The sequence below is a fragment of the Radiomyces spectabilis genome (assembly GCF_025331425.1).
Source record: "Radiomyces spectabilis strain NRRL 2753 chromosome Unknown BYT42scaffold_3, whole genome shotgun sequence".
NCBI lineage: Eukaryota > Fungi > Mucoromycota > Mucoromycetes > Mucorales > Radiomycetaceae > Radiomyces > Radiomyces spectabilis.
Window position 1 is genome coordinate 1,420,541 of NW_026251928.1, and position 27,050 is coordinate 1,447,590.

Genomic DNA, 27,050 nt, shown 5'->3' on the forward strand with positions numbered 1-27,050 from the left:
GGCTGGTTTACAACTTGTTCAGCCTGGTACTTTCCTGATTTTTTTTTCATGTTTTTCGTAGGGTATGATTGAATAAATCTGTTTTCCTCACTAAAACACCGGTTTCAGAGTGATCACATTTCTTTTATCATGGGCCGTGGACCGTGGATCGAAAAAGAGGGCTAGAAAAAAACAGGTTCCATTGGGTACATGCTTTTACGGCTACAATATCTTGATTGTTCCACGGTCAGCCGCCCGAAGATCTCCTTGGCGAACACGGTCGCATTCTTAATAGTACATGCTACTAGCCCCGCTCAAGGTCCGATCATCGGGACTAGAGCCCTCATCTCGATTTCCTACCGTATATTTTCGGCACTAGCTCAAAAATAAAATAAAATACACGGTTACAAGCTCAGACAACATTGATGAATGTGAAAAAAAAAAAAAAAACTTCCCGTTCATGTGAAACACAAGGTTGGCAGCACGCACAGATAAGCGTGTAATGGACCCGACAATCGGGAATGTCTTGCCCGATTTGACCAAGCGCATATCCATTCCAAACTTGTTGAAAAACGAATAGCTACATAATTGCTGAATGCATTCAATTCTACTTTTTATATAATACCTATTGACCTATCTAGAACAACAACAATATATAAAAAGAATTCATTTTATTAAATTAATTGGAGTGTCTGCCAAATACAATAGCTCTTATGATAGTAACACGGGCTTTATTTATCAGTGACATGAAAGTGAACGCGAACAAAGCACAAAAACGCTATTAAATAAAACCTACATATTTAGGGGAAGACAGCACTGTTTAGAACCACCCAGAACGGCATCACAATCATCGCCAAAGTCACCGCAAAATGGTGGACATCTCTTGGCCTCTTCTGCTGTACGTGCATAGCATATCGGGGTAATGCTGGCACTATATGGGCAGGGCTTTGGACCCGTCAATTTGGGGCGCATCACCAATCCAGTCGGCCGTAATCATGTCGGAAATTCTAAGGAAAGCCAATAAAAGTGTCAATGTGTGCTTCGCCATAAATGCGAAAGGATAAGGTGATGTATATATGTTGGTATTTAGCAACGCATGTTTCCTCTTGTTTAAATAGTTTGAATGGTCAGCTTCCCTAGGCAAAATTTAATACAACGCCATTCTCTTTGCTGCCACTGTCGGCTGGCCGCTTTGTGTCATATAAGACCGACAGCTAGAAACAGACTCTAATTCTTCAGTCTGCAGTGAAAGATCCGGATGATTCCAAAAAATGCTAGACAAATGTATTTAGCATGTTCACACGGATGCAAAGTTACTTCTACTGCTATTAACACGTACTTGATTAGATAAATTGTCTCTAACTTAAACACTTGGTCTCAGAATGATCACATTGTTTATGACAGACCGTCGATCGTGGATCGTGGATCGCAAAAAAAAAAAAACCAAAAAAAAAAAAGAAGAAAGGATTTCATTTCCTGTGAGCGTCTTTTCTTAAGCTCAGGACAAGTTACTACGTTTTTGCACTCAGTTCATTAACATGATTTTCGAACGTATCGCCATCTGCCAAAACTCTACCGACATTGTAACCTTTTGTAGCGAACTACAGACGAACAAGGCTTCATTACATTAATCGGAGTGTCTTCCAGTTTACAACAACTTTTATGTTAACAGGACAGGAGGGCAGGCTTTATTTATGTATCAATGACATGTAAAGTAAACGCCAAGAAAGCACAAAAACAGCCCTAAAAAATGTGTACATGTTTTAAAGTGGAATACAGCACTGTTTAAAGCCACCCATGACGGGATCACAATCATCGCCAAAGTCACCGCATGCTGGTGGACATCTCTTGGCCTCTTCTGCTGTACCTGCGTAGCATAACGGGGTAATACCCGAAGTAATTGGGCAGGGCTGTGCTACATGCAGACATAGGGGCGCTTTGCCGATCCACTCGGCCGTAATCATGTTGAATGTTCCAAGGAAAGCCAATAAAAGTGTCAAGGCGTGTTTTGCCATAATGCGAAGGATAGGTTGGATATGTTGGTGTTTTTCAATGACTTGTTTCCTCTTGTTTAAATAGTTGAAACGGTCCGTTCCCTGGGCGAAACTTAATGCAATATTATTCTCTTTGCTGCCGTTGCCGGCCGGCCATTTTGTGTCATCAAGACCGTCAATCCAATATTCATGCAACTAGAAAACAAATGCTAATTCTTCAGTCTGCAATGGAATATCCGGATGATTCCGAAAATGCTAAACAACTTTGTGCTATATTCCAGACTAATTGCATGTAAACGGACGCAACGTTATCTGTACGGGTATAAGCAAGTTCGCCATTTTATTTTGTTTTCATAAGTCATTGACTTGCAAGAGAATGCTAATAGCCATCATGGATTATAATTATCACTAGTAACGTTTTTCCTGCTCAGAAAATACAATCGGCAAAGCATTCGTTTCGGTTGAATGGTCAAGATAAGAAGCCGCATGGATGCCGAATGATAATCTCTGATAACCAGAGGAAGGACATGGAATTGAATATGAGCGTCTGATTTACAATTTGTTCAGCTTGGCTCTTTACTGATTTTTTTCTTTTTTTTTTTCTTTTTTTTTTTTTTTGCTTCAAGCTATGCATGCGCGCATAATTGAATACTAAATGTCTGCCCTAACTAATAAGATCTTTGTTTCAGAGTGATCACTGCTTATTGTGGAGTGTACGTCATGGATCGTCGATCGTGATCGCAAAGCAGAAGGCTCCATTGGCATATATTTTATAGGCTACAGTTTATCATAGTCAGCCGCTCGAGTTAAATCTTACGATTATAAGCTCAGGCAACATTAATAAATGTGAGAATATTTGGCACCATACGACAATGTAGATAAGCGTGAATGGATTCGGCAATCAGGAAAGCATTACCCGATTCGATCAAGCGTATATGCATTCCAACCAAATGAAAAGAAAAACGAATAGCTACAAAATTGCTGTATGCATTCAACTCTAAATTTTATTATAACAATCCGTATTTGACCTATCTAAAACGACAAAATATACAAAAGATACACCACGTTTTCCCATAATAATGATTCATATCGATGATAAAAAAAAATATGTATATATAATAAACCTAAAATGTTTCTCATTGCTCAACATTGTTTCTCTTCGTCAGCGCTTCTCTTCTTTTTTTCGTGAAGCAAGTGCCTCAAACAAATGCGGGCTTGTCTACATGGAGGATCCGTAAAGCGAATGACGGCTCATACGCCGTTCGAGGCCTCGGTTACGCATTGATGGATTACCGGAAAGTTTGGGACGGGGTGGGCGATAATCATCGTACATATCATCGAAACGCCGCGGGGGTGGACCTGGAATGGCATAATAGGGTGGAGCCATGTAAGAATCTAAAGCGTCCATCATGCTTACGTAATTGGGATCCATACCATATTCATACGCATCAGACCAGTGCATACCAGGGTAGGGGATCGGTGGTGCAGGAGGAGGTGGGGGTGGTGGAGCAGCCGCCGAAGTGGAAGGTGGTGGAGCCGAGATGGGGGGTGGAGGTGGAGGTGGTTCTCGCGCAAACGCAACGGAAGACATTGGACGTCGTCGGATCGATGATCGGCAAGGTTTGTCGGTCGGTGGAGCGGGCGGTGCCCAACGAGACTGGCCACGGGACCTTTGTCGAGTCAGACGAGGAGGCAGCGGCGGCATCATGGAGACAGGAAACATTGGAAAAGGCACAGGGTACTGAAGATGTGCCGAAGGATGATGCATCATATACTCGGCTTCATCCCATGCCTCTTCTTCCGGTTCATCATGCATCGCACCCAGCATCGCTTCGTTGTAATAATCTTCATACGCATCACGCTCACTGTCTCCATGGACACGGTCGTAACCATCATCATAAAACTCGTCCATATAGCGATACGGTCGATGGCGCATAGCATCCATGTACCTTGATGGTGGCATAGGGTACATTCGATCCATCGGACACCGCGATGTCGCTTCTTCGGAGACGTAACGCGGTAAACTTCGACTTCGATAACGCTTGGCCTGTTTTTGGGCAGGATGATTGGCATACGGCGACATTGGCGGAGCCCCGTGTCGCGAGTTGGGGTCAGACAAAGAAGGAGTCGGTTGGACCGGTCCATCGTGTGCTCTGGGTCGTGGTTTGGGTGATTTGAATTCATTCTTCTCCTGATCCTCATTCCTCTGACGAACGGTTTCATTTGTGGAAGGATGTTCCAAAGACGGTGCGGCCGATCGTCCTTGCTGGGGTACATCCAATTTTAATAACTGCTCCAAACTCTGCAATCTACTCAGCATATCGTCTTGTCGGTGTCTCAACTCGTTGCGCTCTCGAAGCAAATTATCCACTTGATTTTGCAACATTTTATTGTGTTGCATGAGTGACTCGTAGTCTTTTGGCATACCCGAGTGTTGGCTCGGATTTGTCAGTGGGGACGGTTGGGACGACACTTGGGGTTGTCCGGTCGATGACGCTGGTAAAGGTGAAGCTGTTTTGTTCTTCTGCAGTATAGACATGTCGGAAGCGGCAGAAGAAACCGTCACCGTAGGAAGCGTGGGTGCCGAGGAAGGAGGTAAAGGTAAATTCTGCGGAGACTGTGAAAAGGTGACGAATTTGGGTGATTTAGCGAGATCGGCAGCGAGACGGGTGGATTTGGGGTGGCCAGATAACGGTATCGTAGTGGGGACAGAAGACGTGATCGAGCGAGAGGAAAGAGGTAGGGGCTCGGCGGTCAGAGCATCGGTAGATTTTCTCACCAAAACGCTCGGGGTCGGTCGCACAGACGTTTCGTCGTCCGCCGATACGTAGTGAGGAGATTTACTCTCACTGGTTGGCGTGACGATAGAGGTTTGTGCACCCATGTCGTCGTCTGTATTTAATGTTGGACCACTGCGCTCCTTGGGGTTCTCCGATGGCATCTTTTCTTTCATCTTCATGACGCTCGATTCTTTTTGTCGTGCCGTCGTTGTCGCCGCCGTTTCCGAGGAAGGCAGCGTCGGGGAATCGATGACAGGCACCGTCATTGTCGTATCAGTTGCAGGAGGGTGAGGGTCGGGTGACGGAGATGGATCGCTCGTTTGCATAATAAGTTTTCGGGTTGGCGCTACGGCCGGGATCGGTCGAGGCATGAGTACGGGAGGAGGCGATTTGGTCGGCCCAGCAACCGTGTGTGCAAGAGTGATGCCGGCGGAAGGGTACGTTATTGGATGGCGTGAATATCCGAGTTCGTCGTCCGAGATCATCTGCGCCCGCCTATCTTGCTGAATGGTCTCGTCAGAGATATCGTTCTCGACTGCCATGAAGTAAGTATATATATGAGCAAGCGAGTGGGACTTTTGAACAGCAGAAAAAAGGGGTATCGGATGTCGTAAAAGATCGGGAATCCTAAAGAACACAAGATCCGAAAAAAAAAAATTGGGGAGAAATGCAAGCCTTTCTTGTTATTATTGTTTTTTTTCCAGCATGTCGTTTATGGCATTTTTAGATCATCAGATTGGGTCATTACTCTTTTTAGACGCATGACCTTATTTTTCGCTTCCAACTCCATATTGATGAACAGAAAAGATAATACCAGTTATGCTAAATAACCCTATCAAATTTTTGTTGATGCAAAATATGATCGACCGTCCCTTTGACAGCAACATGACCTGCTTAGCATTCAACACTTGTCTCATAGAAATACACCTCAAAAAATGTCACTTCCAAACCCTTTTTTTTTTCTCAAATTAAGTTCAATGTGTTGAGCAAGTATCATACTAAAGAGTACAGTTCACCTCATTTTCCCCACAATGATACCCCAAAAGGAGACTCTTACAGAGTTTTGCTTTTGCAACCAAAAAATCGGTTTCATTTTATTTTTTCTGTAATTCCATTTTCTCTGTGGATCTTGGGAAATTTTTCCTTTTTTTTTTCACCCCTCAGTGTCGGCCATGACCCAAAGTGGTACATTAAAGAATCTGTACATTGCACGATTAACGACGCAGGATCGACCGTGTTTTGTATGCAGCAAATTCACGGCGGTAGTGCTAACGTCGGCGGATAACAGCAACACCGACTGGTTCTATACATGCCGAACGCATTTGGCCGACAGCAACTTTTGCACCAAAGTAGGCTCCAGTCCCCGCTTGTCGACAAAGGGTACGGCGCAAGGCAAGAAGGAGCCGTACAAAGACCGCGAGCCGGAAAGCGACAGTGTCATGGACCTGGTCTCCAGTATTGGTTCGGCTTGGAAGTCATGGCGAACTAAAAAACCAGATGACGACAAAGACAAGGACAAAAAAGAGAAAGAAGCCAAAGACGACTCAGGAAAAGAGACTGACAAGAGTGAAAGCAAACGAGAAAAGTCCCAAGACCCACCGGAAACCGGGGCGAGTTCACCAACGAGTGAATCCGGCGCTTTGACCCCTTCCAAACCTACCGAACCACCCAAATTCGTCCTTCACCGTGATTACTTTTACCTGCGCCAACGAGAACACATGAAGAAACAACAGAAACGTGAAGCCTCCGATAAACTCAAGAACCTCCAGTTTCCAGAAGTACCGAAAACACCCCCGATATCCAAAGCGAAAGAATAATAGTTGTAATAAATAATCCACCCTCCCCCCCCCCAAATATAGAAGAAGCTTTTCTAGATCAACTTATATATGACTTGTGACTATAAGTAACCTATTTATTACGCCCAACTTGTCCGTAACATACAAAGTCATCAATTGCCAATGAAGTGATCCAGGACAATCACATTTTTTTTCCCTTTTTGTTTCACTCGAAAGAGAAAAAAGTGTGGTGTTAGGAAAAATGGTGTCCGGTCCGAAAAAATTCGGGTCGGACAGACGACCTCTTTCAGCAATTTCTCGTGCAAGGAATTGGGTTGAGTTGGGTTGGGGGGGAGGAAGGGTGAAGCTCAGACTCCAGTCAAGGGCGGCAGAGAATCCCCCTCTTCCATCCTATCATCCATTTATAAAGATGAAGTAACGTATCTGGAGCAATTCGACCATCCGAGAACGATAGATGAACGATGACTGACGGATTGATGAATATAGGCTCGAGATTTGCTCCTTCTCTGGCTACAAGATCTACCCCGCCAAGGGTAAGACTTATGTCCGTCTCGACAGCAGGTAAAATTCAATTTAAAGAAAAATGAAAGTTAATCATGAAAACATGAAATGACTCACAGCTTCTATTGTCATGTAGAGTAAGTCATTTTGAAAGGAGCCATTAACATCATTTAGCACATTGGATACAAGTGAACGAAACAGCCATTGACGCATGGACAACCCATTTTTTCTTTATATAGACTTTCAAATTCATCAATGGCAAGGCCGAGTCCTACTTCCTTCAGCGTCTTAACCCCCGCAAGATCAGATGGACCGTCATCTACCGTCGTTTGAACAAGAAGGGTGTTACCGAGGAAATCGCTAAGAAGCGCACTCGCCGCACTGTCAAGCACGAACGTGCTATTGTCGGTGCTTCCTGGGATGCCATCCGTGCCAAGCGTAACCAGAAGCCCGATGCCCGTGCTGCTGCTCGTCAGGCTGCCGTTGCCAAGTCCAAGGAAGCCAAGAAGGCTGCTGCTGCTGCCAAGAAGGCTAGTGTAAGATATCAATAAGAAAAAGATCGGTGCCTTTGAACTCTCATATTAACGGGTGAATTTGAATTGATAATTTAGGGTCCTGCTCAGGGTGCCAAGGTCAGCAAGCAACAGGCCAAGGGTTTCGCTCCCAAGGCCGCTGCCACCTCGCGCTAAGTCGTCCCTCTTAAAATACTCATTTACTCACTCTTTCTCACTTTTGTTCCAATAAAACAAGAAAAAAAAAAGTAATCCAAGCATTGTGTTTTTTGCCGACATCACAAAGGAGTAAGAGCCTTTGTCGTATACTTGCTTGCACTGGGAATATGGGGATTCAAATGCCAAAAAAAAAAAAAAAGAATAACAGCTAATGGCGGAATTGTCGAAAAAATAAAATGGGCTCGCAAATCAAATAAGCATACAATTTCTTGGTTCTTTCTTTTTACTCTCGCTTCTTAACCAGCATGAGCGACGACGACATTTCGCGTGCCTGTCCTGTTGGCTTGCTGACCAACGAATACTACCAGGATATTTCGCTGTTTGTCCACGAGGCCACCACTGCAGGCCACGACTTCATCGTCACTCCCATCGCTCACCCTCAATGTCAGCGAGTTCTGTTTGAATCTAATAACAGAAAAGCCATAGAAGCATGGAGAAATAATCCCTACTTTGAACGCGACGATCTCATTCTCAAATCAGCCGGTAATACACACTACGACCAAGACACGTTTCTTATGCATTTTCTTCTTAACACCAGTGGCATCCATAGAATGGTCCGAGGTCGTGGTAGGAGAACTGGCCGATTGGTTGCAACTTGATTCTGCCGATACATACACAAGAACAAGCTCAGAATTGGTAAATTTGACGCGGTGCACAAGTGGCCATTTGATACACTGGATCTGATCTTTCGTTATGTAGGTATTGAAACAAGAATTAGCGTGGGCATGTCATTTGGGTCTTTTGGCGGTGATGTTGCCGTCCCTGCCGAAAAAGAATATGGCCAACATTGTACGCACCATCAATCACCATGTGACTTCCATGAGCTATACTCAGGTACCATTCAGCCATGCCACAGATCGGACGACCGAGGACTTATTTGTATTGCGTAGATGTGGATCAAGGTGCCCTTGGTGGACAAGGACGATCTCGACACTAACGCCTCTTGGCGCCGATGGAATCAGTTCAAGATACTGACAGAACATAATCCAAAAATTCATATCGGTATGTCTGTTTGACAGTAACAGCAAAGTGTTGGGGCATGGAAAGATAATAATGCATGGCATCAAATAGCGCTTGAAATTACGGCGAATTTGCCTTTACAAGAACTGGAATTGGACATGTGGCTTGCCGAACCGATCAAAGCCGTGATTATTCCAGCCGAGATTTTTGTCAGTAACGCCAAAGGGTATCCTGTCCTGAGCAAACGGCATCAAGCCTTTATCAAGAAATTAATGGACAAGGTACATGCCCTGCCTACCTTTTTTTTTTTTTTTTTTTTTTTTTTTTTTACTTCTTGATTTACCACCGCACACACTTATTTCTTTTTCATTGTCTAGTCACGTCCCAATATGATTGTCACTTTACCGTCCAAACCGCTTCATCCCGCCGCAAGCAATTCTTCCTATCAAGAATATATCCGTTATTTGAACAGGAATTTACCGGAATTGGATCAAGTCCAGAGATTCGCCGCCGGTTATCAAGATTACCTCCAGGCCCCTTTGCAGCCTCTGATGGATAATCTAGAAAATGGAACCTATGAAACTTTTGAGAAGGACCCTATCAAGTACCAACAATATGAAAAGGTAAAGTGCCCCATCATTCGTGACCGGGATTCGGATGTTGAAAGCTGACTGGCTGACCCCAATTCATGTAGGCAGTCTATCATGCACTGCTGGACCGTGTCGAGCCCGGATCAGATTACGTATCGTAAGTGTGGACTTGTTAAACATGGTCATGCAAGACGCACAGTGTCTCACATGTTACAAAATACAGCACTATCATGGTGGTCGGTGCTGGCCGTGGTCCCTTGGTCAATTGCTGTTTACGGGCGGCCGAAAAATCCGAGCGAAAAGTACACATTTATGCACTCGAAAAGAACCCAAATGCCTATGTCACGTAAGCAGATAAACTCTGGAAAAACCCTTTGTGGTTCCGCCTCTCATTTTCTTTTTTTCATTAGATTACAGAACTGCAAAGCGGAATTGTGGCATGATAAAGTGGAACTCATCTTTGCCGATATGCGTGAATGGAGACCGTCAACCAAGGTAAGAAAATGCCAAGCTGGGCGAGTTGACATCCCACATGACTTTTTTCTGAGTCTTGCATCTAGTGCGATATTCTCGTGAGTGAATTGCTGGGTTCGTTTGGTGACAATGAACTTTCGCCAGAATGTCTGGATGGTGCACAGAAATTTTTGAAACGTAAGTCAAACATCACCACAGCCGACCACTTTGTCGACGAGGTCTAGAGATTTTTGCCAAGGAAGAAACACAAAGCTGACCTGTGATTGAATTTTTTTTTATTCGGTTAGCCGACGGCATTTCTATTCCTGCGTCGTATACAGCCTTTGCTGCACCTCTTGCGTCTTCCAAATTATACAATGAAGTGGCGGCTTACAAGGATCTCGCTCACTTTGAAACACCGTATGTGGTCATGTTCCAGCAAGCTTGTGAACTGGCGCCGTCGCAACCATTATGGACGTTTGAGCATCCCAATAAGGACATTCCCGCTGACAGTGATCCATTGAACAATTTGCACAATGTCCGGTATTCACGCGTCGAATTCAAAGCAAGCAGTGATATGACGCTTCACGGACTGGCTGGATATTTCGAATCGGTGTTGTACAAAGATGTGCTGATCTCTATCCATCCCACCACGCATTCGCCCGGCATGTTCAGCTGGTTCCCCATCTTTTTCCCCTTGAGAACGCCCGTTCAAGCCGTCAAGGGATCCACCATTCAACTGGACTTTTGGCGACAAACCGACCGTAAAAAAGTATGGTATGAATGGGCCGTCTCAGTCACTCTGAACAACAGCGACCTCACCGTGACCCCTATTCACAATGTGGGCGGCCGCTCTTACTGGGTCGGCTTGTAAACAAAATTCTTAAATCTAGTCATAGCAAAACAACATTTAAATAAAAATGCGCGCAAGCATATTGCATCATCCTTATTCTTTTAATTTCCCAACGTTCTAAAAAAGAGGCGCGCATCCCAGTTCATTTTTTGATGGTTTATTGAACAAAAGAACGCTTAATCATAAACTTGTCTGCAGAAACACCGCGTTGTTTCAAGAAATACAAAAAGGGCTGTATGCAAAATGAAGTGTGGGAGCTCTCTGTAAGAAAATGAGGTGCCACAGATCGGAAACGACTGGATTTGGAAAACCATTCAGACTCCAACAGAACAGTGCGTATCAAATTAAAACCGAGTCACGCTATTCTACTTTTTTGCATTTCGCGTTTTATTCCTCTTCCTCTTTCACGAGCCTTCAGCTTTGTTATGACCAAACTTTATAAACGGGGTGCACTCCGGAATGCGCTGAAACGCCGTATGCCACATAAATCGCTGGACGAAAATGTGGACATTTTGGTAATGGCAGTACCTCAAACACGAGTGCGAGTACATTACCACTGACGGAACGCCTTGAATAGATCTACCTGAACTACATCTTGTTCACACAGAGACTAGCTGAATCCACTATGGAAGTACTTCCTCCTAAAACTAGGCGAATTTCCGGAAGAGACATTGAACGTGTAGCTGAAGTAAGTATTTTGGAGAGGCTCCTAGCGGGCGATGTCTCGAAAAGAGTGAGATATTAACTTTGTTGTAGCGAGTTCTCCAAGAATTCCACGGATAGCTGCCCCTACGATTCAGCCTTTTCATACCCTCACGCCACCGCTGTACATTTATTCCGTCCTTTGTCCATGTCGTACACATCACTCATACACACCTGTTTTACTAAATATATGATTGAACACTCTCAATGACACGGTTCTATCCTTCGCCTCCAATGTACATCATTATATGTACAATAAGAACACGTATAGTCGTCTTTAAGTGCACCATCAAGACACCCTTCTGGTGCTTAAGGGCTTCAGACTGGCAAAGATTCACGGGATGGCAGCAAGTTCTTCAGAACTCATGGCTGGCTTCTTCTTCTCCTTTTCTATCGCTCAGGCTTTTTCACATGTGCATATCATATACTACTTTCACAGTGACTGGATTCTCTTCTTTACCAAACCGACTCTTCCTAACAAACACCGAAAAAGGTACACAGGTGCCAGGAAAGGGAATGCGCCATCCCAGCGGAGTTCCTCCAATTTATGCGGATTTTTTCGCTCACCAAAGTGAAAGCGAAGACGCAGCAACCTGTAATCGAGGAACATGCGATGCTGCTCTTGACACCCATCTAAAATATAGGGCCCTGCAAATTTTTGATGAATGAAAGTAATGAGGCGCAGTTGAAAGAGTTCCACAAAAGTGCTTAGTTAAGAAAGTCACATTCAGCTGTACTGTATTCACGGCAATGGACTGTCGTTTTGCATTTAGCATCGAAACACATTTTGAATTCAATGGATCCCAGGAAATATAAGAGATTACTAGCCAAGACCAGCGTCAAAAGCGATCGGAGGTATGCCAACGTGATGTTCTCAGGCAACAAGACCACAGTTCCTACGTTCGCAACACCCCACCAATATCCAAGCATATTTATGTCGATCAAGTTAAAGGGGTTCATAAATAGTGTATTTGAAAGGGCAATTTTTTTTTTCGAAATTGGATGCTGAATAGATGCAAGATGGTTCTATGATAGTGGACGCTAATGGTCGAATGAAGTTTTTCCGATATCCCAAGCGCGTATTGATGGTTTAGGCATGACGACAGTGGGTGCATCGAAGTCGCTGGCAGAGAGTGAGTCATCACTAGATCTCTTGTCGTGCTTATGCTTTTTGCTCTTTTTGCTCTTTTTCGATTTCTTCTTCTTTTTTTTCTTGTCCTTTTTGGCCTTGATTGTGTCTGTCTCTTTTGCAAATACGTATTGGTCTTCATCCGATGGGATATCTTTGCTTGGATCATACTCGTCCTGGAAATATTTGTCCATGGCAGAGCGGTTCATGCTGATCTTGCCGCGACCACGGATCTGCACTGGCTTGGATGACGGATTGACTTTTCCACCTAGTTTGCGAGCTGGAGACACGGATAAGGATCGTTTTGGTCGTCTATCGGGCGATCGACTATGTGGCCGCTTTTGCGACGATCGATTTTCTCTGTATCGATCGTATTCTCGCCGTTCATCCATACTGTCTTCCTCATCGCTATCGGTTCGGCTCCCACCATCATCACACCTTGATCGGGAACGGGAATCGGAAGGGGAGCGGGATCGAGTGCTAGTTCGCGTTCGCTTGCGGGACGGTGATGACGACGATGAGCGTGATCGGGATCGTCGTCGGTGTCGACTTGAGCTTGTGTCGCGGTGGTGTAGTCGTTGATGTGCTCTAGAAGCATTTCTTTCGGCGGCTCTAATGACAGCTTGATTATGACTGTCGGTTGCTTTGACCATATTTAACAAAAAACGCTTGTTTGGTTTTGGCATATCGCTGGGTCGTCTACAAGTGTAAATTACAATCAAGGCGTCAGTGACACGGCGACACGGTAGACCCATCGATCCATATTAAATACATACATGGACGGATTAGGAGAGTAAGCGCGTACACCAATGTCGTTGTATTTCTTCTTTTTTTCCGCCGCTTCTTTCAGGATGAGATCGGCTACAAACTTGTCAAGATCGTCGTCGGCTACGTCACGAGCATCACCGCCAGCAGCGGCTCGAATCAAGTCGTTTACAACAGACGAAAGGGCCGATCCCGAAGCTTTCTCACCCCCCGGTTTGCCTGACGTGGCCATGGTGAGTGCTTTCAAACCTTGCGAAAAAAAAAAAAAAGAGTATGCGGGTTTTGGCCGATGGTCGACCCAAAGTTTTGTTTTTACAAGCGTCATCCGACTTTCCTTTTTGGGTAATGGGGACAAAAATGAGCATAAGAGAAAATTTGGTGCCTTCATGGACTGGGCTTCAGCCAGACATATGCATTCACCGCCATCATGAAGACATCACGCAAAGCTCACTACCTTTATACGGCGTCTTTATTCTTTTTAATCTTCCTAACTACAGTGTGTATTGCCATTTCAGCCGCCGATGTCATCATTCAAGCTCTTACCGATCGTACCGACTCGGGTCTCTTTGATTACCGCAATCTGGTCGTGGTCGGCGGTAGCTATCTAGTGCTGGTCAGTGCACACGTTTTGCTTGAACTTCTACTCTTGGTTCTTCAATGATTAACAGAGACGATAGGCCATTGCTTCCTTGTGGTTTTCATGTAGTCGAGTATTGACGGTGCGAGGATCGTTGCAGGATATTCCCAAGCTGTACATTCCTATCAAAGAAGACGATCTTCCCAAGGTAAAGACCCGTCCTGTGAAGTCTCTTCAGATTCATTTTATTGATATGTTGCAATAGAAAGTATTCAAAAAAATTCAGCAAGGCTTTGACGAGGCTCAGCGGGTGCGTAAAGCTGCTGAACCGTTACCGGAGGATATCTCGCTGATTGGATGGGCCAAACCAGGCACGCCCATGTTTGAGGGCGTCGACTTCAAACGAGCAATTGCAAGAACACCTTCCATCATTGGTAAGATTTCTGTCCTATATATCCCGTCATCCATTTAAGAAAAAATCCCTGACGATTGGAGGCTGTAGAGAAAGCGGTGATGGAGATTGACAGGGAATATGCGCGACCCACTTGTGTTTCCATCCATCAATACATTGAGTTTCTGATTCAGCAGGATCTGGTCGATAGTCATTTGGGCCGAGTGTATCTGCAAGGCTACGAACGGGCCCGGTTTAGTGCGATGCCTCTGACTCAGGAAGAGTACATGGACATTATGAAACATTTGGCCGCCATATTGCATCACATGGACTACCGATTAGACCACCACTCTTACGATCAGGACACCCATCGAGGTCCCTTGTCATCCTCGGACGACGAAGACGGAAATGGAGGATCGATAATGCATGGATCCGCGGGATATGGATCATCGCGCCGTGGAAGTTTTACCGGTTCCAATAGCTCCGTTCATACGGATTTGCGCCGACATCGACCGTTGATGGATGGCGGCCCTACCGATGACGATATTGCTTCGTTGGCGTTGTCAGTGGCCACATGGAGCTCCACGTCGCATCACCGCAGCACAAGTTCCTCCATTTAAAAAAAAAAAAAAAAAAATGATACCCTGACGAAATCTGCTCGACCCTATACCCACGTGAACAATCCAATCGACGGAGTTGACGATCATATGCCATCGTAACGATTTGGGCATAGTAACGATTCGCTACATGGGTTGTTTATCTCTTTGAAACTTGGTTTTCCCTTCCTTTGGTTGCACTCAGCTGGCTGACATAATGCGACCGACCGACCGATCGTGCGGGTAAATTGTAGTATTTTCGGAATTGCAATGATTTTCCCTCCAGATGCACGCTTTTTTGGTGTCACGATCACTTTTTTTTTAATAACCGTGGTGACACATAATTAAAAAACGTCCTGACCAAGGAAAAATGACACCAATTTGGATAATAACTCTCTTTTTTTCTTTTTATTACAAAAATTTACATGTGATATCATCAAAAGAGATATAATCTATAGACAACCTTGAGGGGCTCTCGCAAAGAAGGAGAAAGGACGAAGAGAATCGCGGAATAATATGAAGGAAAAAAAGTAAGAATAGATCCAATAAAGGAAAAACGGGTGAATTGGGGAAAAAAATAGACAAAAAAGTACGAAACAAAATATGTATAAAAATGTCGAGTGGGCGGGAAATAGATGGGAACAAAAGGAAAAAGCGGAGTAGCGGGAGCAAATTAAAAAAGAAGAGAGGGCCAATGAAAAAAATATGATCAGGGAAAAAATAGACCAAAATTAGGCAAGGTTGTATTGTGGTTTGCCTTCGGAGACTTCGACAAACGAGTTGCTGTGTTTATCGGAGATGTCAGAGCCATCCACACCTTCCGCGGCAGCGATTTCGTCGACGGACATATTGGTTTCGGTGACCTTGTTGGCAACCAGAAAGATCAAGGGGAACGACACAAACACGAGAAGCCAGCAAACCAAGCATTCCCATCGAAGAGGAATATCCACAGCATCGAGACCGAAAGAGATAGCTGCACCAGCAGATTGCATGGCCTTGTAAAAACCGGCATAGCGAGCAAGCAAAGAGGGGTCGTTGGACATGGCACCCATAAGCCAGTACAGGTAGGTCTGATACAAGGCATCGGAAAGACCGTACATCATGTACAAGACAAAAGGACCACCGAATCCGGAATCTTTCCAGCCGAGAGGATTGTTGTAGCTGTTGTCAAATGTCAATTGGAAAGCAAAGCCACCGGCCCACACGGCCATCAAGACGACAAAGAGAACACCGAGACCGACGAGACCGCGAGCGCGACGACCCAAACCCTGGTAATCGAGCAAGAAACCAATCGATAAGGAACCGATAATTTGCAAAGCCCAGTACATGGTATCGTTCAAAGCACGAGCAGAAGCACTGAAATACACTGCATTCACACGGAATTGGTAAGCGTAGAACCAGTTGGAAGCTAAAAATGCGGGAATCAGAGCGACCATGCGCCATTCTTTCCAAAGAAGGAGAACACCCTTCAATTCATGGGTCCAATGAGCTGATTTGGCCACGGCCACTTGGGTACCGTTGGGACGCACCACACGCGAAGGAGGACTGAGCGACAAGGAGAAAAAGATACCAACAATCATGATCACCACAAACGCAGTGTAAGTACCCGTGGAAACACCACCGGCTTCATTCTCCAAGTTCAAAGCAAGAGCAATGACAGAACCCAAGATACCACCAATGTTGAACAACGACCAAAAGATGGCAACGTATTTGCCCTTGTTCTTCTCTTCGGGATACGACATCATGATGGAACCCTGAGCAGACCAGAACACACCAGCACAGCAACCAAGAATGGCACCAGCCGCAATAACGAAACCAGATACTTGCTTACGATCATATACCCAGAAAGCAGCGGAATAAATGGCATAACCCACGGAACCGATCTAGACACCCAAGACAAAATAACAAATTAAGTAAAAAAAGATTTTTTTTATCTCGCGGAGTCTCAATTGTATGTGAAACCTTACCGTCAACGTTGTCTTGACACCCACCGTGTTGGTGAATGAACCAGCAAAGAAACCAACAATAGCGAAGCAGCCATAAAGAGCACCGTTGGCTGCATCAGTCAAGGCAACATTGGAACTCATGGACCCACCGGCACCGAGACCTGACAATGCATTGAACATGCCAGGGCAGCACAGACACACAAGACCCAGGAGGATCACTTGCACCAGCGGTGAATTATACCGACGAACAAAGGAAGAGCTTGGCATCAATTAAAAAAATAAAAAAAATGGAAACAAAAAAAGAAAGAAAGAAGTAAAATAGATGAATGTGACACTAATTGTAGAAATAAAGAAAACAAAAAAGGGTCGAAAAAAAGAAGGGCAATATTTATACCTGACAGAAGCCAGCTTCATTCGAAACAGCTGAATTGTAAAAAAAGGGTCAACTCTTGAAGGGGCGAATATTAATCCGTGCTAAACAACGCACCACCTTTTTTTCCCTGGCTTTCATGGTGTTTTGATTTCCCGTTGTGGTAAAAATGGAGTGATCCAATTGACCGTTCGGATGAAATGAGTGGAGGAAGGCTAAATCGTGTGTTTATGTAATCGATAAGACAACCTAACGAGACAAACCATCCGATTGATTAAACAAAAAATGGCCTCAAAGACCCTTGAGTCTCATTATGTCATATTAGGGTTCACCCTTCCAGTCAGTATTTTTCCTTTTAAAAAAAAGTCATACCGTTTTCACTAGTCATTGTCCCGTCATGATACATCAGCGGATGTTCCTGATATCCCGCTTTCCCCGCATTTTCCCCGTCCTCTCTCCCCCAGATCCTCCACACTTTAGTATGGAAACATGTATCTCCGCATCCCGAGTGTCTCGGAACTGGTGAAGCACCACACAATGACCCTCCATTGGTAAAATGAAAATCAGCCGAAAAAAGTAACAACATCAGCACACAAAAAGTAGATTTCTCTTCGACGTGTATTTTCTTTGATCACTGAACCACACTTGGTTGTGTGCACCCAAACACCGTAACCATGAGCTATTCGCTCTTTACCATTCTAGGATATTAGAGCAACCCAAGTCTGTCGTGTGAAATTATATTGTCGCAGTCACGGTTTCGCGGTTGGATTGGTTCCCACTGTAACCACCAAGATCCAATCAATGGCCGTGGTTTGTCTACTAACCTGCCCCCTTGTTGCACAAGTGGGGAGATTCGCGGGGTTAAGTTTTGTGTGAGACTTACCACGCTATCTAACACTTTCTTGGCTTTTAGTGGGGATTCAGCCCACTCGGGTGGGTAGGGAACCTTTGGGTGGCGATGTAAAAAACGATGATTTTATTTACATAATAAATAACAAATAACAAAAAAAAATGTTTGTGATGGGCATGCATGCCCGGTATAATACATATCCATATGATGTCAAAAAAAGTTAATTGATTTCTTGCATCATGGTCTCTATTTCCCATTCGTGTAAAAGGCGTTGGTCATTGGCAGTGCCTTTGGCAGATTTCTTCACGGCTTCTAAAAGTTGGTCCACACTAAATTTCGGCGTGCCAGCATGTTGATTTAAGCGTTGCCATAAAGGCGAACTGATGTGATGTTTTTGTGTTTCATTCGCAGCCGCGGTCAGGTTGGACGTCCGTGCTCGATCGTCGGTACCTGCATCGCCCGTGGTCGTTGACAGCATAGTATCGGCATGCAAGGATGCGCCCTTTTTTAATTCCTCATCGGGCAAAATTAGCTCACCATGGGAATCAAAAACAGGCTCGCTTAAAATGCTGCGCACCGTGTCGTTATCTTCTTCTTCTTCGATCTCGATCGAAGCCACACTTTGGCTGCCTTGGACGGGCGAATTGGCTTCTTTAGCCAGCGGCACCGGCGACGCATGGCGTTTCTTTTGATGTTGGGTAGCAGGATGGCTGTGGTCAGGATACAGTTGAACCAGTTCAATAGGTTCGGTGGAGGCGGTGGAGTTCTTGCGGTGGGATGAAGCCGACTGTTGTTGATTATTAATAGCTCGTAAAGTATCGGGAGTAGTAATAGAAAAAGTAAATTGCTGAGGGTCTTGAGACACCATTCGTCGTTGGGCGTGAGAATGAGGAACAGGAGAAGGTCGAATGGAAGGGCTTGATTGTTGGTGTGAAGGATGAGAAGAATGATGACGTGCTGCTGGGTGGGGCTCTTGAGGAGAGAGCGGGTGTTGAGGAAGAATAGGCACCGGAGACATGGCAGGAGAATACTTTGGGTCCGATTGAGTTTGTCGATGGAAAGATGAAATCGAGTCTAAACTCATTGCGGGGACCAGCATGGGTTGATAACCATACATGGGCGGCATCCAGCCAGGATAGGTTGACTTGAAGAACAATGGATCGGTTTCATCAGGACCGGCCATGGAAACACCCTTGAGAGCCATATTTTCGGTTTCAAGACGATAAATGACCGAGCGCAACCGTTGGTTTTCTTGAAATAGCTGAGCCGTAGCGAACAAATGCGTGTCTTGAACATGCTTGATCTTGGATTCTAATTCTTTCACGTAACGTTCTTTGCGTTCTCGAAACGCTCTTTGAGCTGCTCGGTTCTGCGCTTTGCGCTTAACCTTTGGATCTTCTTCATCCTGTAATAAAAAATGAAATGGTTAGATCACAAATAACATTCAGCAACACGCAAGGATTGGATCAAAAGAACTTACGTCGAGTTCTTCTTCGGCCATAGGTTTTCTACCTGGCTTCTTGCTATGACCATCGTCGCTTTCTAATAAAAAAAAAGGGCAAGTATGTGTGAGTCGTGTATTGCAAATGCTGGCTGGAGATGCAGGTAGCATATCTTACCTTGACTGGTGTCATCACGCGATGAAGTGGATGAATTATCTTCAAAATTCTCGATATCTATTGCGTTATCGAAAAAAAATAACAACGAAAAGGGTGGAGGAAAAATTTTTGGATGGAAAAATGAGTCATGAATACACTGTTCAATGAAATTTTGGCTATTGATTTTGAAAGGTTTTACGTACGAAGAGCTTTGGCAATGTTGGCACTGGCTGCTTCACGTTCAGCAGCCGTGAACGAGTCATCCCATTTGCGTTTGTAATCCGAAGCATCGGTTGCTTCGTCCACAAGATAATGGGAGACCAAAGGAGACGAGGCAGACGCCATTGCCCGCAAAGGCGAAGACCGATCAGTGACAGATGCACAAGAGCTCACATCAGTCGAGGCCGTCGAGGTCTCGGCCCCGGAAACAAGAGAACCAGAGTACATTGGAATGTTGGCATAGGCGTAGTTGGTAGCAGACATGGCTTGGACAGTAATCTTTGGTTTGAAAATGGCCAGTTTGAAGGGGGGAAAATTTGAAAGGGTAAAGAAGTGGTAGTAAAGCCAGGAAGTAAGGCAAGAAGGAGCAATAAAGTAAAGAAAAAGTTAAGAAGCTAAGGAAGAAAGCGTTGAAGAAATGAAAAGAGAAAAAAAACACAATCCCGCCCTCAATACAAACCGCTTATATATTATGAAAAAGTGCCGTCATGTGTTTCCATAAGGTCCTTGTCTGTTCATAGTATGTTGCTGGTCTGAGGTTAGCAGACCTTGCGACTCAGTATTTGACCAAAAAAAATAGGTATAAAACCATGTTTCCCCGCGCTCCAAACGTTTAATCGAGGTTTGCAAGGTTTATTCGATTGACATTCAGTAAAAAATTGCTACTTTCTATATCAGTTCCTCCCAAGCGCCTAATAAATGCCGTCCAAGACACTTCTTCTTGATACTTCTTTAACTCTCTGCCCGAGAGGCGCGGATGTCGGGGTCTGAATGACGATTGCCTCTTTTGGAGCTGCAGCAGTGGATGACCCCTTGTTTTCAATTCCGGGCAAACGGTTCGCCCACCCCCAAAGTCCGACTTTTTTTTTCTGTGAAATGTTCCTTGTATGGGCAACAACAGATGCAGAATAGAGATATTTGCTGATGCACAAGCGATGGATCGGACCTTGACCAGAGGATGCACAATGCCCTCAGTGTGGTTCAAAACGCAAGCAACCAAGCTATCCATGAATCGAAAGCGAGAAATACCATTGTTTATTCCTTATTGGTGAGTTGTGGAATCTAGTTTAATTTTTTTTCTTTCTGTTCCCCACAACCCGCCATGCGATCACCGTCCGCGGAATCTCATCTGCAGATCGATTGGTTCCCAGCGAGCTCCGCGTAATATAATGAATTGAATAGTTCATTTTACGTATGGTTCCTTGGAGTAGATTGGCTTGCTCAAGGCCGGTTGAAAGCCCATATACGGGATAATCCAGGAGGTGATACAAAAGCAATATCTTCGAATTTCGCCGAAATCGTTGAATGGTTGGATAAGTCTTTGCCAATCGTGTCTCACGATACGTGTGAACTTATTTTCGTTGCGTCCTCTCCGCCAGACAGATAGGTAATCTGAAAACCGTAATCTTCCACGTAATCTTTTTTTGTATTTTCCCTTCGTCATTTTTCCTGTCATCTTCCGGTGCGGAAAGAAAGCTGGCTTTTGTTTTAGCTCTTGTGTTTGCCAATTTTTTTTCCATTTCATTTTCCAGCTTTTTTTTCGTTAGATGGGATGTGGTGAGATGGTTCGAGATTTATAGTTGACGATCCTGGCTGACAAAAACAGCAATAAAGCTTAATAACCATGGCACCTGAAAAAATGTTGTAAAGTAACGAAACAGTTGGCCTAACGTCGCGTCCAAAATTTCCATTGTTTTTCTGTTGTGACATTAGTAACTCCACTCAACTGTCAATCCATTCAAAACACAACCTGTTCAAATGTAGAAAACTCCAGGAAAAATCCCTTTTTCCCTTTCTTTTCTTGACCTGACCTGTCCGTCATAAAACTCGGCACCTTGCACTTCTTTTTTTTTTTTTTAAAAAAAAAAAAAAAAGGCTGCCGGGCTTTCAAATATCTTTTATGACTTTTTGCTTCCTATTTGGTACGGCTTGTTATGTCATTGTTGAAATACCATATTGGATATGTTGTATGTTGAGAATGTCTTATTTATTGAAATGAGGAATGTAAAAGCACCAAGTGCAGTAAGAGAGGCAGAAAATATGAATAGGATGAAAAACAAAATGAACTAATGAATGTAAACGTTGCAAATGGAAATAGAAATAGCGTGAAAGAACTTGCAGAGATGAAGACATGACTAAGCTATGGGATATATGTAAGAAGGAATTTTTGTGACATGGAAGAAGTGAGACCAAGTGGTCGTGCTTAGCGACAGCCGCGCGAGGGCCAGGTGCACAAGGAATCATAGGCAGGAGGTAAAGAGCAGGACAACAAGGATAAATCCATGTGGTTCACAGACTGGTAAGAGGGCACCTTGGACAAATCGACGCCATTCCACCACATTTCAGACTCAGCGTCCACATTGCTTTCGTCCGATTCTGAAATGGAATGTTGGGCCGGTTGCACGGCGCCCGAAGTGACGGAGAGCGACCTTGTCCAACTGGAAATTGTGACTGGCTGCCGGCTTTCGACCAAACGTTCCGCACTGGCCATGGAGACGGGATGAGGACGAGTCGGTTGCGACCGAAGTGCATCCCAGACCGCACGATCATAAGGCACGGAACGCCACGCTTCGTCGTAGGTCGGCAGATCACTTTGCTGAATGAGCGAGTCAATGATCACCACAGGCACCGCACAACGCAATTCCGACAAGTGACCGTCCGCATTTTCCAGTGAAATGATAAACTTGAGCTTGTGTCGAATTTTGATCATCTCATTATCTGTATCGCAAAAGATTAAAGGACATTGCGGAGGCACATCCATGTCTAACACTCGAGTCCAGCATGACGTCTCCCCAGTGAGCACGGCTTCCGAAAACGGGTCTTCTTGACGAAGGAATCGAATGATGCGCATATCAGTTTTGCTGTGTGCGTTTGCGGTGTAGGTACAGTATTCCTTGAGCGTGGCCATGATCGAACGCACTTTGAGCTTATTAGCGATGGGAAGAATGTTGAATGAGATGGGGATCGATTCGCCTCGAGCGTACACTTTGGTTGGAAGCGAAATATCGTACACCATTTTGTCGGCCCACGTATTGTGAATTTCCAACGACTGAGACAGTTCGAATTCATTGAGCATACAGCGGTTGATACGGATGTGTCTCTTCTTCACAAGATTCTGATGGAACGCCGGTCGGTCCACGACGGCTTTGAGACGATACGTGACGCGACCGATATCAGAATTGAGCGACTGGGGCAAATCGCCTGGCAACATCAATTCAAAATCCCATTTGTGTCGTCCCGCAGGTAAAAGCTGAGATTTCTTGGAATGCCCGTTGTGAGGTGGCACAAACTGCCAACTATGGGTAATAATCGTACGCTCTTGTTTATGGGAGTACTGGTGATGGCCCATTCCTAAAAAGATATAAAAAAAAAATCCAGCCAACCATCAGTCAAACCATTCAAGAACAAGATAAAATAAACTCCAAGCCGATCTGACCGAAACAGTCAGTGATCTCACTATGGATACCATACCTTCGGACCATTGGACCTTCATCTTGCCAGTGAATTTGAGTTGGATCGTTCGAACTTTCAAAGGTTCGGCGAGGTTGAGCAAGACTGATCCCTGCAGCACTTTGCCTGCCGCTTCGTCGGCTTGGCCACGAAGCTGGATGACATCGTTGAGAACTTCGATTTTCAGTTCGTTGGTCTTTCCAAAAGCGTTCACCATCATTTTGCCAAGAACTGGTTCCTTATTTCACAAGCAATGGGTTTTTTGTTATAAATATTGGTTGTTGTAGAGGAGAGTAGAGTAGAATCGTATACTGATAAAGAGAACCAAAGAATCAGCCGAGGAAGCAAAAAAGAAGACTGAAAAAAAACAAGTGCAACTTTATAAACGTGGGGGAGACGGGCGGGAACGGAATCTGTTAGCGGGAGACGAATTCCTTCAAACGGGGTTCGATGTGTTTATACACATTTGTCTTTTTGGGTCATTCATTCTCTGATTTCTTTTTCACACCAAATACGTAAGATTATACCTTCCGTACATTCGGATCCGTCGATTCGGTCCACTGGCAAACATGTGTACTGAACTATATTTTCTTTTCGTTCTTTATTGAGTCGTTGAGCTGCTTTCATTTCAACCTAATCTCTGATTGGTTCACTGAGCGGAGTGAAATTATGTCAGACTCATTTATTCAGCGATTGGACCGCTGGGAAGGTTCGGAAGCTAATGAGTTCAAACTAAATGATCTGTGGCGTTATCTATGAATAGACTGAGCTGTTCGAACCTCTTTTGGATGATCAAGAGCGGTCATTGATGTCCACAGAAAAAAAATAGAGATCAAGAAGACGGGTCTAGATTTCGAGCATTCAACAAGATGAACTCTCCCTTGGCTTATTGCCTGATTGGAAAAAATGGAAGAATGGTGAAACGATCATGCAGCTAGAGCCACCTTTTGTGCTACGGTTGCGCTAGACTGGCCTGATAATTTTTTTATTTTCATTGCATCGCCGAAGCAACCGGGATTGAACAAGATTGGAACTAATGAAGCCGAGTGTCTATAATTTTTGGGTCGGCTCACAAGTGTAAAAAAAAAAGGGTGTCTAGCTAGCCATAAGGAGACCATGTGACTTTCTCAACCCGAAAAAAAAGCTTCCACAATGAAAAGTAAAAAATATAGCCATCTCAGCAAAAAAAAGCGGGAATTATACAATTTAGTCCAGCTGTTTTGTTCTATATTTCTTTTCCCGTTTTATTTTTTGTATTTCTTTTTGTGGATCATGTATTTGTGAGTGAGGTTTTGATTTGATGTACATGCTGTCAATAATTTGCACGTGTAGCACTGTACAGACGTTTAACTACAAACCCATCACCCACGTTCCATGTTGAACAGATCAGCCAGATCCGCATTTCGCCGTTTGGGCAACTTAAAAAAAAAATTTTTTTCTTCGGAAGGCATCGCCACCGGGTCACATCGATTAGCATATTGGCTTTCAGATTGTGTTATTGTGTAACTCATTAAACGCGCATTACAAAGTTCAACCTTGTTCATTGAACGCTTCATTTTTTTTTTTTTTTGTAATCCCTGAATTGTAGTTTATACGTTTCATATAGCAAGACCGACAAAGTGTTCTTCTTAAGATGGCATCGGAGAAAGAGTCCCCCAATGGTCGCATCGACCGCGGAGATGGACAATCTACTTTTCAAATCTTTATTCCAGAAGCGAGCGGGCGGAAGTATGTGTAGTAATGACATTGACGGCAATGACATACGAAAGCCGGGAAAAAGGAGAATTCAAAGAAGTGCCGCATTCTAAAGAAGCCATTGCTGAGTTTGATACCTGTTACACGGACCCATTGCGCAATCCCCTTGCCACTTTTATCATTGCTGCCAAGTTACTACTCCTCAGTGGGATCTTTGGATGGGCAAGCTCTTATGGACCTGTTGGGCTGCTGTTTAATACAGTCGGAGTGTCTCCATCATGAGCCATTCGCGGTGAACCAATACAGGTTATACGAACACTTTGGAATTCGGGATCATTCGACGAGTTTCTACGACCTGATTTCATATTCTTTTTTTTTTGTTTAATGATTCATATTCTTTGCTGAAAGCTGCCGCCTTTTTCACAGAACCACATTGCACCAATGGGATCACGCTTCCATGACTGAAAAATATCAACCCAACTAGGACTGCACTGGATCGATTCGCCGTTGAATAAATGGACAATATACGATCAATAAATCAAGACCATTGCTGCAATGTTTCCGAAAAATTGAAAAAATTTTTCTGTACGACCTTTTTATTCTCTGCTATTGCTTCCGACCCGATGCCACTGCAAAATTGCATCCTTTTTCTTCATCATTCTTGCGTACAGGGAACGATAGGAACTCTATTTCCAAGTTGCCAGAGAAGCTACCTTGTTATATTGTACTCCGAAGCGAATATTGTGATGGCTTTTTTTCAAAAAACTGCATACAAATGAGTAATTATTCAATAACATTATAGCCAATTTGAATATGGCTTGCAGTACCAAGACTGCATTGCATGCTGGCATTGGGTTCGGTGAATATGATATCGGCTCCAAATAAAAATAAACACGATTTGAGGCTATTGCCATGGTTTTGCAATGTTTTGACGAATACACATTTTTTGTGCACCCGTTGTCATAAAAAAAAAATTCTGTCCATACCGCGTTTGGTATATGGCCGAAAAACTTGTATTACAATGGTATAACCTGACGCACAGGTAAGAAAACAAGCGTGGATTGGATGATGCAACAGGAATTTCCAAACTCATCAACGACAGTTGTGTTCCAATCTTAATATCATGCGACTTGCCCTCTTTATGAAAGCCAACGTCATGCGGAATCTTCTTGTATTTCTCTACTGCAATCGACTCGATGATGCATCTATCGTCATATATCTCCTAGCCTGAACTATTGAATGACGCAAAAACCCTCTTGTACTCCACCCTACGAAAGCTGCCAGAATTACGTAGTTACCCTTGGGATATATCGGGAACAGTTGGAGCTTACTTAAGAATCTCTGAATTTCCAAATTTTCATAACATCAAAAGTTTTTCAATTTGTTGCAGCGTTCGAAATCCGCTATGTAATTATGAGAAATCGTCATTTTAAGAATCCCATCGACAACGACCAACTACTCAATATATTGAGGCCGTGAGCGGTAGCTGAATAATTGTTGAGTACTTTTTGTTGACAAAAGAATCGACTTGCTCGTCTTGCATTCGGCCATCAGGCAAGTTAACGAACGATCGATAAATGGAGTGGGTCATATCAAACGAAAGGACGAGTAAATTGAGTCAACGTGTTATCTGCATATAGGAATGATTGATTTATACTTGACCCTCCCCTTTTTTTTCGTCGCGAATGTATATGAATTGTCTGGAATAATTAAAGCCAGGACCGTACAGAACTGTACCTTGACCCATATGACGATGCTATGCCTCCTTGTTTTTGAGGATCAGAAATACGGGAGACAACATGGAAATATTGACGTCAGGAATCCATTGGCGTCTTCTGAATTTCTGCCATTCATTGCATGATCACAAGCAGAATCTACCTTTTATTTTTCTTTTTTCTGCCAACAACATCGATGATACCGGCAAGCAATGCATTTGCATATATTCGACAAATTGACCGCCTGATATGCGACTGTCATTTTCTGTGAATTGCAAGTTTACATATTCGCCGGAATACATTCCAGAAATGTGACACTTGTTCATCAGGCGCATCATGTCCCGTATACTGTATAACATAGTCATGACCAATGCAATTGCATACAACTGTAAACTATACTTATCTAAATT

General features: G+C 44.1%; 10 protein-coding genes across 10 annotated transcripts; 5 read left to right on the top strand and 5 right to left on the bottom strand.

The window, feature by feature from the left end:
• Nucleotides 1-2,953: 2,953 nt before the first annotated feature.
• On the bottom strand, nucleotides 2,954-5,610 carry BYT42DRAFT_236538 (uncharacterized protein). Its single transcript, XM_051562643.1, has 2 exons — nucleotides 3,438-5,610; nucleotides 2,954-3,332 (listed from the first exon to the last, which is right to left on the bottom strand). The coding sequence occupies exons 1-2, from the start codon at nucleotides 5,293-5,295 to the stop codon at nucleotides 3,193-3,195; spliced, it is 1,998 nt and encodes a 665-aa protein (XP_051426280.1). The 5' UTR covers nucleotides 5,296-5,610; the 3' UTR covers nucleotides 2,954-3,192.
• A 315-nt stretch (nucleotides 5,611-5,925) lies between these two features.
• Nucleotides 5,926-6,570, top strand: BYT42DRAFT_490932 (VPS4-associated protein 1; the record flags this gene model as incomplete). Its single annotated transcript, XM_051564038.1, has 1 exon — nucleotides 5,926-6,570. One exon carries the CDS (start codon nucleotides 5,926-5,928, stop codon nucleotides 6,568-6,570), a length of 645 nt encoding a protein of 214 aa, XP_051426281.1.
• A 463-nt stretch (nucleotides 6,571-7,033) lies between these two features.
• BYT42DRAFT_492208 (ribosomal protein L24e-domain-containing protein) lies at nucleotides 7,034-7,739 on the top strand (the record flags this gene model as incomplete). Its single annotated transcript, XM_051564135.1, has 4 exons — nucleotides 7,034-7,110; nucleotide 7,187; nucleotides 7,290-7,586; nucleotides 7,662-7,739. Coding segments are annotated over 4 exons (453 nt in total), but the record flags the coding sequence as incomplete, so codon positions are not given.
• A 261-nt stretch (nucleotides 7,740-8,000) lies between these two features.
• BYT42DRAFT_528385 (PRMT5 arginine-N-methyltransferase-domain-containing protein) lies at nucleotides 8,001-10,729 on the top strand. The gene is made up of 11 exons (XM_051565371.1): nucleotides 8,001-8,264; nucleotides 8,332-8,417; nucleotides 8,481-8,615; nucleotides 8,672-8,783; nucleotides 8,853-9,022; nucleotides 9,119-9,364; nucleotides 9,436-9,488; nucleotides 9,555-9,677; nucleotides 9,742-9,826; nucleotides 9,892-9,982; nucleotides 10,093-10,729. The coding sequence occupies exons 1-11, from the start codon at nucleotides 8,027-8,029 to the stop codon at nucleotides 10,656-10,658; spliced, it is 1,905 nt and encodes a 634-aa protein (XP_051426283.1). The 5' UTR covers nucleotides 8,001-8,026; the 3' UTR covers nucleotides 10,659-10,729.
• A 333-nt stretch (nucleotides 10,730-11,062) lies between these two features.
• Nucleotides 11,063-11,420, top strand: BYT42DRAFT_611513 (uncharacterized protein; the record flags this gene model as incomplete). The annotated part of the gene is made up of 3 exons (XM_051571512.1): nucleotides 11,063-11,152; nucleotides 11,215-11,325; nucleotides 11,394-11,420. 3 exons carry the CDS (start codon nucleotides 11,063-11,065, stop codon nucleotides 11,418-11,420), a joined length of 228 nt encoding a protein of 75 aa, XP_051426284.1.
• An 832-nt stretch (nucleotides 11,421-12,252) lies between these two features.
• On the bottom strand, nucleotides 12,253-13,365 carry BYT42DRAFT_236587 (uncharacterized protein). Its single transcript, XM_051562644.1, has one exon. It carries the CDS (start codon nucleotides 13,221-13,223, stop codon nucleotides 12,381-12,383), a length of 843 nt encoding a protein of 280 aa, XP_051426285.1. The 5' UTR covers nucleotides 13,224-13,365; the 3' UTR covers nucleotides 12,253-12,380.
• A 295-nt stretch (nucleotides 13,366-13,660) lies between these two features.
• Nucleotides 13,661-14,821, top strand: BYT42DRAFT_543771 (uncharacterized protein; the record flags this gene model as incomplete). The annotated part of the gene is made up of 4 exons (XM_051565715.1): nucleotides 13,661-13,846; nucleotides 13,911-14,018; nucleotides 14,076-14,244; nucleotides 14,313-14,821. 4 exons carry the CDS (start codon nucleotides 13,661-13,663, stop codon nucleotides 14,819-14,821), a joined length of 972 nt encoding a protein of 323 aa, XP_051426286.1.
• Nucleotides 14,822-15,177: 356 nt separating this feature from the next.
• BYT42DRAFT_560221 (major facilitator superfamily domain-containing protein) lies at nucleotides 15,178-17,082 on the bottom strand. The gene is made up of 2 exons (XM_051567216.1): nucleotides 16,765-17,082; nucleotides 15,178-16,680 (listed from the first exon to the last, which is right to left on the bottom strand). The coding sequence occupies exons 1-2, from the start codon at nucleotides 17,008-17,010 to the stop codon at nucleotides 15,529-15,531; spliced, it is 1,398 nt and encodes a 465-aa protein (XP_051426287.1). The 5' UTR covers nucleotides 17,011-17,082; the 3' UTR covers nucleotides 15,178-15,528.
• Nucleotides 17,083-18,066: 984 nt separating this feature from the next.
• Nucleotides 18,067-20,199, bottom strand: BYT42DRAFT_560223 (uncharacterized protein). The gene is made up of 4 exons (XM_051567217.1): nucleotides 19,765-20,199; nucleotides 19,583-19,639; nucleotides 19,444-19,505; nucleotides 18,067-19,368 (listed from the first exon to the last, which is right to left on the bottom strand). The coding sequence occupies exons 1-4, from the start codon at nucleotides 20,042-20,044 to the stop codon at nucleotides 18,184-18,186; spliced, it is 1,584 nt and encodes a 527-aa protein (XP_051426288.1). The 5' UTR covers nucleotides 20,045-20,199; the 3' UTR covers nucleotides 18,067-18,183.
• Nucleotides 20,200-21,748: 1,549 nt separating this feature from the next.
• BYT42DRAFT_560225 (uncharacterized protein) lies at nucleotides 21,749-23,631 on the bottom strand. The gene is made up of 2 exons (XM_051567218.1): nucleotides 23,252-23,631; nucleotides 21,749-23,131 (listed from the first exon to the last, which is right to left on the bottom strand). Exons 1-2 carry the CDS (start codon nucleotides 23,448-23,450, stop codon nucleotides 21,984-21,986), a joined length of 1,347 nt encoding a protein of 448 aa, XP_051426289.1. The 5' UTR covers nucleotides 23,451-23,631; the 3' UTR covers nucleotides 21,749-21,983.
• Nucleotides 23,632-27,050: the final 3,419 nt, after the last annotated feature.